At 33.3% G+C, this 12,045-nt stretch overlaps 1 protein-coding gene across 1 annotated transcript in view; it reads right to left on the minus strand.

The window, feature by feature from the left end:
- TMPRSS15 (transmembrane serine protease 15) overlaps positions 1-12,045 on the minus strand; it is a gene marked incomplete at both ends in the record, with an annotated part of 146,724 nt that overhangs the window by 129,255 nt on the left and 5,424 nt on the right. Inside the window, 2 exons of the mRNA XM_079705404.1 lie at positions 5,058-5,102; positions 7,975-8,126. Coding sequence (XP_079561530.1) covers positions 5,058-5,102; positions 7,975-8,126 — 197 coding nt within the window. The remainder of the gene's footprint in view (positions 1-5,057; positions 5,103-7,974; positions 8,127-12,045) is intronic.

Raw genomic sequence — 12,045 nt, forward strand, 5'->3', positions numbered from 1 at the left:
CAGACTCTGTGCTAAGCATTGTGGAGGATAAGAAGACTGAAATCCATTATTTGTTTTCTTCCAAACCAGTTATAAGAAGTATTACACACAAGACAGTAATTTGAATATCACATTTTGGAAATCTTTGATTTTTATTTTCTCTGTTACTTAAATAGGGGTAATAACGCTTGGTGGCCAAAGATGAAACAAATTAAACCCAATTCCTGGTAATTGTCTCCTTTAATAGCTTACTTAGTAATGGGATCAGAACCTGAATCCATGAATGCCTGCCTTGAGAGACCAAGTTCATTTCACTGTACTGTATTAGAAAAAGAGATATCACCTTACAGAAATTCTCATCTACTTTAAAAGAACAAATTTAATCTATTTAGCAAGACTATGACTGGTCAATTCAAATGAAATTATAGTGGAAAGTTACTTTAATTCTGTTATCATGTGCATAGGAATGTCTTAAATTAGAGGAGAGTGCTTAGCAATATATGCATATTTTTTCCTCAAATGCAGAGAAAAAAATACTTAAAGTCAAAATACATTTGGTGTTGGTTACAGTGCCTGTGTCTTCGTCCTGGGGCAATTAATTCATTTGAGGAGTATAATTCTGCCTTACCTTCTCTTGACCCAACTTTATGCTCTTCACCTAATCAGCCAGTTCCTTTTCTTCAGTCCCCAAACCCCTCCACATAGTGGAATTGTGGCAAATTGCATTTTGTTGGAGATTGAGAAAGCCCATGATAGTGAAACTTTTGTTTTTTTGCAGTCATTGCCTACACAGGAAGCAACAGAAGACTAGAACAAGCCGTATTCTAGAAACCCTTCAAGCATATGAACAATTGCCCAAAAGGGCCCCTCTCAGGCACACTGTAGCAGCCAGAAATCAAATCGGTATAATGCAACCTTGGTTCCCATCTCTTCCTTTACTCTTCCAAATGGGTTAGTAGAACTTTACAGTAATTGGCAACAAAGACAGTTGAGCAATAGAACATAATCCTCATGGACTTTGTACCAGCTATCATATAAAAATTATCTGTGGCAGAATTTATAATATTACTAACGCTCAGGTATATGATGCATGCATTTGCTGATTTTTCTCACACTCTGTCTTCCAGGCATATAAAAAATGAGAATAAAGTTAACATCCCTGAAAGGCATATTCATAATAAATTATTGCTTGGAAACTGCGGTTTTCAAGTTTAATTGTCTCTCTCCCTTCTATAGATTTATAGTATCTTGACATATGAGAGGAATAAATAGAAAGGATGACTGGGGACTCATGGATCCAGTAAAAGAGGGAATGTGATATTTTGCCACCTACTTACCTTATTATAATTTTTTGAGGATTGAGTAAAATAATTCAGTACAGTCTCCAATAATAGGAATGCTTTGGATATGGAGTTTTTTTGGTCAAATAAATGATCAGATTAAAATGAGCATTACTGAATACAGTAATCTTGTCCTAACCTTAGTTTAGTTTTTGAAAAGTGTTTTTAAAAAAGTATCCAGCTGCTTTTTTTTTTGGTCTAAGTCTGAAGGGGGAAAGGAGAAAGGATCTAACATGTGTCCCTCTTTATGCTAGTCATTAATTTGTATCTGTATTATTTCTCTTCTTCACGACCACTCTAAGAAATATACCTAAATCTTTGTCTTTCAGATAATAACTACAAAGTTCACGCAGACTAGGTAACTTATCAAAAGTGACGTGTACAGCAATTGGTGGAAATGGTTATAGTGGATTCACCCACACACTTTCAATGTTTGAAAATTGTATGTTAGTTTTTGGTCTTCATTTTGATTATCAAATGCTTACATAAAGAGTGAAAGATAGGACTAAATATGTACTGATCCCATTCTTATAGTTTACATGTAAGAAAGGAGATTTCTATTCCACTCCATAGGAGAGAAAAGTACAGGTTGAGTATTACCCTCTTGCTCTCTGTTCCCCATTCTCCATCTCCTTTGGCCAGAAGAAACTGGGCTGTTAGCCAACTTTTGATACTGACCAATATGTCACAAGACCTTTGACCTGTGAGATATTTTGGTCCATAAGACATTTGGTCCATTCCAAAAGGTCCTTAAAATTTGGTATTATATAAAATGTCCATGAGCATATTTGGTCCATGCCAAATAATTCTGGACAGGACCAAATTATCAAGGACCTTTTTGGTGTGGACAAATTTCTTATGGACCTTTTGGACAAGACATAGTCCTGCAAGGAACTGGTCATATGGTTCAGCCACTTTTTATAATTTTAGTGGGTTTGTCTTTAGGAGAGTAAGGGGGAAAATTTAAGTCCAAGGATTTCTTGCTTTAACACTTTCCCCCCACCCCTAAGTCATTCCACATATTTCTCTTAGGGCATTTTATATACCTAAGAGGTCCTCAATAACTGTGGGTTATATGAATCACTCAGTGAATCAGTAAATCAGTAGATATTTGTTGCTGACTTTTAAAGTTTTAGAAACAAATTTCTCAAAATATATTAAAATTATTTTTTCAGTTTATTTTTAGATTAAAGGAATTAGTCACTATAGATCCTAAAATCATTTTTTGAAAGTGTGTTGAAAGGTGATTTTAGAGGCTGTAAATAGTTTTCTACATTGGATAAGGGACTATGGGCTGAAGAGCAGTTTTATTTTTTAATATGTTGTGCTACTATATGGTTAATACCTACATACAACTCCAGGCAGGCTTATCCTACCACAAAAGACCTCTATAGTTTAGAGGTGGGATGACTTGTTTCATAAAGCATTTTGATTAATGATTCATATATCATTCTGCTTTTCAAACATCACACCAACCATTTTATCCAAGAATTATTGTGTTACTCAGAGATCATTTATAATTTCACAAATGTTCTCTCCTTGTATGTATATAACATTTGATATAAATTCTAATAACATAAAAATGGCAGTATTATTTTTGGAGCTGATGATCCACACATTATTGCCTTTATGGAGTTTAACCTAAAGAGATTAGGTTCACATCCAGACCACTTAACATGAAGATTAAGTTAGGGCAAGAGAAGACATTTTGGTTAACCAGCACATAGACAAAGGCACAGTAGACAATTACTAGGAATCCAGAAAAATTGTCACATTACAGATACATACCAGGAGTTGGCACAAGGTAGGCATTTAATGAAAAATTGCTGAATGAATGAATCCAAGGCAACTTTGGTACTGGTTTGGCAACCATACCGTGTTAAGAGGAGAGAGCAAGCACGTCTCCCTTGCATGCAGAGAGAATAATTAGAGAAAAAATTCCCTCACATCCTATGAAACCTACATCCTTTTTGGCAGACATTTTGATCCTATTGGTGGCATTCTTAGCAAAAGGTACTAACCATGGTTCTAATAGACGAAGGACTGAAGTGAGATCAGATAATCCAGGCCTTGATTGCCTCAAATATATTGCTATGTTTTGGTAAAATATTAGGCTAAAAGTATAAAGTTTGATGCTCTAGTTTTCTTATCTATTAAATAAGGGTACTGTTAACTGCTGTGTTATCAGAGAATTCTCAGGAGTCAAAATAAAATATTAACAAAAAGTTTTTTTTTTAAATAAGAGAAATAATATTAAAACTGACCTGTAGTTGCCAGAGGACTGCTGGTAGTTAGCTTGTCAGTAAAAATAAATGACATAAAAATAACAATTACATTTTAAAACTGATTATTAGGAATTCCTTCTGTTTAATATTTTACTTGAGAGTTTTAAAAATTACTATGAATTATTAATATTTATTAACTTAAGAATATATCATTTGTATCTGGAGCTAAAAATAAATCTTTTATGTTTTCGTTGACTTTTAGAGCTGTAGAGCAGAGGTTTTTAGATGTTCTTACTTTTTAAATAATGAAGATGATGTTTTTTTAATTATCAATAACTAAACATAAGAATTCATTAATGGCTGTAGACTAAAATGTTCTAGATTAATCTGCTATTGTTTGAAATAGGAGCTTGAGTTATGCTTAGAACATGGGCTCTGGAGTCCAGAGGAATTCCTGACTTTGATAATTAATAGCTGTGTGACTCTGGGCACATTCTTTATTACTTATGTATTTTTAAGTAGAAAAAATATTACTCTCTACAGAATCATTCAGAGAATTAAATGAGATAATGTTTGTAAAATATGGTACCTGGTCCAAGTAGATAATTCAAACAAATAGATTTTTCAAATATTATAAAATTGGTCATGATTATGGATAACACTAAAAGTAATGTGGTTAGAGTTTTATAACAACTTACACTTTAAATATCATTTTTATATGAATTCGATACTTGTGATGACTTCTAAAATATTTAGAAAATTTTATTATTTACAATTTATGGGAAGCAGATTTTGAGAAGGTGAAATGCCCAGTGATTCTGGTAGTTGACAGACAGGATTAGTGTTCAATTCTTTTGACTTCAATTTGAATAATTTTTCTACAACAGAATGATTTTCCATTTTAAGATAACTCAGGTTAGTTTTTAAATGATTGATAATTTCTCAAAGCACTCTTTTGATAGTCAGTATGATCTTGATAAGACAAAGTTAAGAGGTAGTGACCAATTGTAGTTAGAAACATAGGGTGGAGAAAATGCTGGAATAGAGCAAAGTTAACTTTAAACTTTAGATTGTCCTTTCCAAAGAGTATGATACATTTTGAAAGTTATCATTTCATTATATTTTAAACTCCTTTCCTTCATTTATAGTGACCTTACAAATGTCAGGGTTTCATTTCCAAGGCTGCATGATCAGAGCCATATTTTGAGATCACACACATGCACACACACAAACACACTCTCACCCATAATATGTGCATACATACATATATAGAATTTAAAATATGAAAGGGGCATTGGAAATTCATATCCTTGTATATATAACTAGGCACTATGAACTTTGTAATATTATGAACTATGTTATTCCTAACCAAATGTATGCTTTATACATTTTGATATGAAGACTAAATATCTCATTTAGAAAGAGCCACCAGAAAAAAAATGGAATCCTTGCCTAATGTCATAAAGTTTTATGATCACCAAATTATACATTTTGCAATGCTATAAGTACTGACCTGAAGTTGTTGCAGGACTTATCGTAGAGAAATTCTCCAAAGACGCTGGAATAAAGTAAAGTTGGTTTTAAGTTAGGGATTAGAGTATAAATATATTACAAAACATCGAGTGCAGTTTGAATATTCATTCAAAGGGCATCTGATCTACCAGAGTTTCCATTTCATCCTTTCTCATCCTGAATGTTCTTATTTATTTATTTAATTATAATTTGATTGTGATACATTTGATGAATTTCCAGAATCTCTATGCATTCTCTCTATAAATTTACCTATGCAAAATATTTGCTTTATTTTACCCATTTAAGAAAGATATCTATTTATTCATCATAATTATATAGAAAAATTTATATTTAAGAGAGACAATATAACACACCATATCTTGTCAGACCTAGAATCAATGGTTTTGCACTGAAACAAATGGATGCAAAAATAATCTTACACATGATAATACCTACAGGGAACAAAGTACTGTTTAAGTATAAAGTGTTTTTCACATAAAAGATAAAAACTAGCTATTTTCTTCACCCATTAACATGTTTAATATTTTTAAAGATATAATGACAACTATATTAAAAATAAAGAAAACCAAAGCATATCTTATGATCTAATGAATTTGTTTTCATTCAAAACAATATTTATGGTAAGTGGGTTAAGAGGTATGTCCTCTTCTACTAACTAGATTGTTTATTACATTATTTCTTCATTACTGCACTGTCTTCTCTCTAAAAGATCTATAGCAGTTTCATAAATGATATATGGTAGATTATTGGTGAAGAAGATAAAATAAATTTTATAAGATATTTTCATAAAGAAGATGATATTTTAATTTTCATTGTTTGGTTTGACAGTATACTATATAAAAATCAAAGGTATCTGTGAAATTATTAACCAATTAAAAATGTAATAAATTTGAAAATTCACATGATGCAAGTGAATATTAAACTTAAATACCTAAAATTAAGCTTCATATTATGTTTATAAATGTGTTTTAATATAGTTCAACAAGTTAAATGTAACTCCAACTTCTGGATCATATTCTTGAGTTGATGTTGTGATATAGTTTATTGCATTTATGATCCTTATTCTAAGTTAATTCAAAGGATATGGTTTTATTGAATAAATAAATTTTTTAAAACCACAAACTCCCCTCTCCTAAATAGCCCCACCATAGGAAGTCATGAAAATAAGTTTCAGCACACCTGTCAATTCATTTGCCTCAGCAGACCTCCAGAAACTTATGTCTATTCAAATAAAGATAGTAACATACCACCTTTCTAGAAGAAAATTGACTATTGAAAAATAATCAACATTGTTTAAATGCAAAACTATTACAAAGAAACTCTAATATAAGCTCTAAGAGCACAGATATTAGGCTAAGACCCCGTGGGTCAGAATCCTCAATCCATCTCGAAATAGCTAAATTTTCTGTATGTTAGTTGTCTCATCTGTAAAATGGGGGTAGTAAAGATACTGTGCAATAAGATTGGTATGAGGAGTTAATGTGTTGATAGAAAAACCACCTGTTGTAGTTAATAATAGTTAGTAGTAGTTTTCAGCTCATTTGAATCAGACAAAAATCCAAAACAGTCTCTGCTTCAGCAGCTGTGCCAGAGGGGACCAAACCATCAGTAGAAGAAGCACTTAAGAGCTTGAGCTGTCTTCTCACTGAACAGGCACGGCAGGATATAGTAAGGGGATTAGTGGAAGAGTACTGTGCTTGATGAACCCAGGCTGTAAAGAAAAGCAACTAGAGGTCTGCGATTTTGTATCCACTATAACAAATTTTTTAAAATGCATGTTTTTTTATGTTTCCTTTAAGAGCAAATCTATACTGATATCTCATTCTGAAGCAAAACTATTTGAACTGGCAATAGGCTGTTTGCCTTTATTCCACTTGATGTGGATATATATATATATATATATATATATATATAGTGTGTGTGTGTGTGTGTGCGGTATGCGGGCCTCTCACTGTTGTGGCCTCTCCCATTGTGGAGCACAGGCTCCGGACACGCAGGCTCAGCAGCCGTGGCTCACGGGCCCAGCTGCTCCGCGGCATGTGGGATCTTCCCCGACCGGGGCACGAACCCATGTCCCCTGCATCAGCAGGCGGACTCTGAACCACTGCGCCACCAGGGAAACCCAGATATTTATATATTGATGAGCTTTCTAACATCTAAAAATTTCTGAATTCTAAAACATATTTAACCTGAAGGTTTACAGATAAGAGATTGTGGATCTGGATGGGCCTGGCAACTTACTATTGTTTTCAACCAAAATAGGACTCTGTATACATGTTTGTTGAATTAAATTGAATGGGAAACAACTGAAATGGAAAATTTAGAATAACTTAACATTGATAGACATTATTGTCTTGATATTATTTTTGATGCTCTATATCTCTTCCCCTTTGATTTATTTTTATCTTAAAATTATTTATCATTTTAAAATAAAGTTTTATTTTTTATAAGTAACTGGGATGAATCAAACTCATAATCCCCTCTTTTTACTTCCTTTCCTTCTTTTAAGTCCTCAGTCAGAGACTGGACTTGCCACTTGACTATGTAATCTAATAATATCTATATGACTATCACAAAGTAATGTGTCACTTTCCAATGCAGGGTTCCTGGAAAGTCAGGGTGTGTTTGACCAATGGCAAAAGTGTGATCAGACCCACAAACATTTAGGCATGCCAATATTTTCAGAACTTTTTTGATGTTTGATATTTTACAAATATTTTCTCACTCATATTTTTCTCCAAAACAGTTTCTCCATATTTTATTTTTCTTATGTAAATGTGTTATCTCAGGCAATAAGACAGGTTTCTAAAGTCCAGGGTCATCCCACTGCTCCCCTGGTACATAGCTAGAATTTTAATTTCATAGCTTAACAATTCAAAGGAATCAAATACAGATACCTGTAATATTAATGCTGTTCACATCAATATGGAAAGTGACCAGTTGGCTGGATTTATTTGCTTCAATGCCTTGAATCATTTCTTCTTTTACCTTTTCATCTGACACCCACTGGGCAAAGAGAAGGTCAAATATGACTATAATGCTGCCATTTCTGCAAAGCAAAAAATGACATAAGAGAAAAAAGTTAGCCTTCTTCAAATTATTTGTGTTCAATTTATGTAAGGTGTCTTTGAAATTCTCCACAGTTATCCCCTTGTTAATCCTTATTACACCTATACAAAGTAGGTCATGTCAAATATTATCTTTATTTCACAGGTGGAAGAAAGAGAAATTAAAAGACAATGTTTCTCCAAGAACACAAAGATATATCCAGAATTAGAATCTGATTTTTCTGAGTCCCACATTAGCACGCTAATCCTTAGGCTAGACCACAGATACTTGTGTCAAATTAAACCAAATCACATGGTATCATGACATTTATTCTCATTTTTCTGTTTGAAAGAATGAAGAATGTGAATTTGTAATTTTTCATAGATGACTTCTAAGTAGGAATAGGTCTAAAGTAGTTTCACTGATTTCAGAGAAAAATTTTCTAAATAGTTTATGAAGGCTTGATAGCAAGCTTATAGCAACTAATTTATATCTACTTTTTCTTCTACATTCTTAATATAAAATAAATGAAATATGCCCTGATTTAGAAGGGTAGAAAGAAGACAAGCATAAGTGGATTATTGAGAATTTGTGGGATTTTCTGTCTCATGGTCAAGGGTTGGGATTATCTTGCCTACTCGTCTCTGACCATAACATTAGAGTTCAATTACATGACCCAAGTCATCTTCTCTTTTACTTCATTGCCTTCTCTGAAACATGCATTTTCAAAGTTTTCTTCACTGACGATTTGTTTACAGTTTAAAGAATCATAAAAATGAATAAATTTTGGACCCACTAGAAATACTGGAGAGATTTTTGCTCTTCTGTCTACATTTCTACTTTGCTACTGTGCTTTTAGGATACAACTGCTAGGGAAACAAACTCTAGCTCTGGTCTTCATTCTGTCTCCCTCAGTAAGCTGGGGTTACACAGGGTTTACTTGGACCCTTAAGAGGCAGACTAAGGAGAACCAAATTTTGCATGATATGTTTGCTGGTTCTGAAATTTACACATTTACATTCATATCCTTGTGATATCTTTAAGTTAATGAGTTTCTTGAAGGACTTCATCAACTCCTGAAGAGTTCTTTATGTATCTGTATGTATATATGTCTTGATAAAACCTATAATAAAAGTTTTTTTTTTCTCCAAGACTATATACAGGATAAAAATGTTCCTGAAAGATCACAGCAGATCAGCATTTCCTCTCGGTAGGATATTCCTTTTTGGTTTCTGTGCTATTATTCAGGTTCATTGTTTAGCAGAAGTGATTCCTTTCTATGTAGCTAGCTTTTCATGATTGACGTGAATAAGATACTCTGATCAATAATTGCACATTTCACCTCTATTAAATATATTATTTTAAAAATGTTAGAATGTTTAACTTTCCAATCATCTGATTAAATCAGAGTATCCAAATCTTGTAAATGGCAAGGCTCCTTAGTAACTATTTAGATCCAGGTTCCCCAAATTTACCCACACATGGAATCACTGCTGTCCTTGATAAAAATAGATTTCATCACAGACACTGTTTTTATCTATTCTTCCACACTTGTTAATTTTTCCATGCTGGCTGGTCTCTAATTTTGTTTGAGAATAACTCTCCATTTTCTCATGGCTTCTCCAACCATTCCTCATGTCAATGATAGTTTTATTCATGGGCATATGACGAGGCCCTGGTCAATGAAACATGAGGGGATGCTGATCGTAAACTTCTTGAAAACTTCTCTATATTTCATCAGATAAAGGTTCATAGTGGACTACTACTCTTCTTTGTTGAATGTTATTATATCTATATGTGATTGCTGGAACTGTCACATCTATCTTGGGACCATGAGGCAAGCTATGACTGACAAGCTAAAGATAGTACAATAAAACAATGAAACCACCTAAATTCTTGATTATGTCTCTGTCATTGTTCCACTGAATTAACCTCTGCTGAAACCTCCAAATTTCTTGTGATGTCAGATGATAAATTCTTGTTGTTTAAGGCACTTTTAGTCACGTGTTTGGTTAATTGCAATTAAAAAAATCTTAACTGGCATACAACTCTCAGGCCTCATCTGTATTTATTTAAACAGATGCTCAAGAAAAGGGAGATGACTCTATTTTTGCATCTGATGCTGGCCAACATTGCAATTTTATAAATAGGGAGAATGAGACTCAGAGTAATATAGGTAACCTTGCCTAGAGTTATACAGCTTATTAATATCAGAGAGAGAGAGTAATAAAACTCAGAACCTCTGTTTCCCAGATATGTTTTGCTCTAGTTCCCATCCCCACCCCACATACCACTGCTATCAACACCATTATGAACTATTTGTCAATAGGAAAGACAATACAACACATTTGCCTAGATGCAGATCCAGGTTTTTATTATCTTGCATTGTTACCAGAACTTTATACCTAAAAAGATGCAGAAAATAGCTAGTTGGAATTTGGGGGGAGAATGGATATTTTATTGCCGCCACACTTTGAGAGATAGAAGCTTCCCTCTTCCTGCCCCTTTCCCTTTCTCCCTCTTCCTCCTCTGCCACCTGTTCTTCTTTTTCTTCTCGTTTTCCCTCATCCTCCATCTCTTTTTCCTCCCCTGCCTCCTCCTTTTCATTGTCTCCTTAACCAACCTCACCCCCCAAAATTTTTAAATGGACAGAGTTCAATATGGTAAAAATAAAGTGAGCGTGAACAAAGTCCATTAGTTTCTCTGTCTTCAATTTCTAATCTTTACCTCCTTGGTTGCACAGCAGATAGCTTTAATTCTGATTAAATCGGATTTTTCTCTTTGTGTAACTTTCACATATTAAGTTTGACTGACCACTTGCTTTTATTTTATTTGAGTTAGGGAGTAAAAGAGGTAAGGTAATTTTGGTAGAGTACATACAAATCTGGAATTTTCTTTCACCGAGTTGAAAGTAACTTGATAAGTTCATCCTTAGGCATAAAACATCTTCGTATGAAAGATGTGTTTTCTTAGTTGTGAATTATACATTTCATTTAATAATTTATACTTTGTAAGGACAGGAGTGACCGATCCTATATCCACATACAGTTGTATTCTTTAAAATTTGTTTCTTATTCAGAGTAAATGTTGAGATAAGAGAGATATACAGTAGAAATCAGGAAAACCATAATAAACATTTGTGTTTCATGTAATAAGAAAGCTAAAACTGTTATGTTAGTAGTTTAGTAATGATCTCTATCACTGCTGTGAAATTGAATTTATTTATTAAGGTAATGCGAATTCTTCCTTTAGGAAAAAAAAAAAAAGAAACAATGACCATTTTCATTTCAAAGTACTGTTCCAGTAGAATATCTGAGTCTGTTTTTTTTTTTAAACAGATAAATCCTGTCATTATACAGAGAGCCTGTGTGCAATAAATCAAATGTTTCTTATCTCTTATTTTCCTTAATGATACTGATAACCTCTAGGGTTGCTGAGTAAACAAAAGTCTTTCCTTTCCTAACTTAATGACTTATCTGTGCTCAAAGGGCAAAATAAGCTTCATATTGCCATAAAGTGTAAACAGCACTTTATTAGAAGAATCAACCCCTGAATGCTCTTTGAGTCAAAGCGCTTTCCACAAAGCAGAATAATAGAAAGTGTTCCCAGATGAGGGTAAACCATTTGCTTGTCCTGTAGAGTGACTCTGCACACACACACACACACACACACACACACACACATACACAACTTAGCAGGGTGAGCAAGATTTGACATTAAATAATATTTTTAAAAGGAAGAAGTGATAGATTAATGACTAAGTTTAGTATTCTGAGTGCTATAACTTGACCATGTACACATACATGGGGTGTGTATTTCAGTAAAATCAGTAACAAAAAAGGAAATAGGCATTTTAAAGGATTTTTAGATGTATTTTTAACAGTTGGTGTGGCTATTGTTAGTTAGTTGAGAAGTCAGTT

The sequence above is a fragment of the Hyperoodon ampullatus genome, assembly GCF_949752795.1.
Source record: "Hyperoodon ampullatus genome assembly, chromosome: 5".
NCBI lineage: Eukaryota > Metazoa > Chordata > Mammalia > Artiodactyla > Ziphiidae > Hyperoodon > Hyperoodon ampullatus.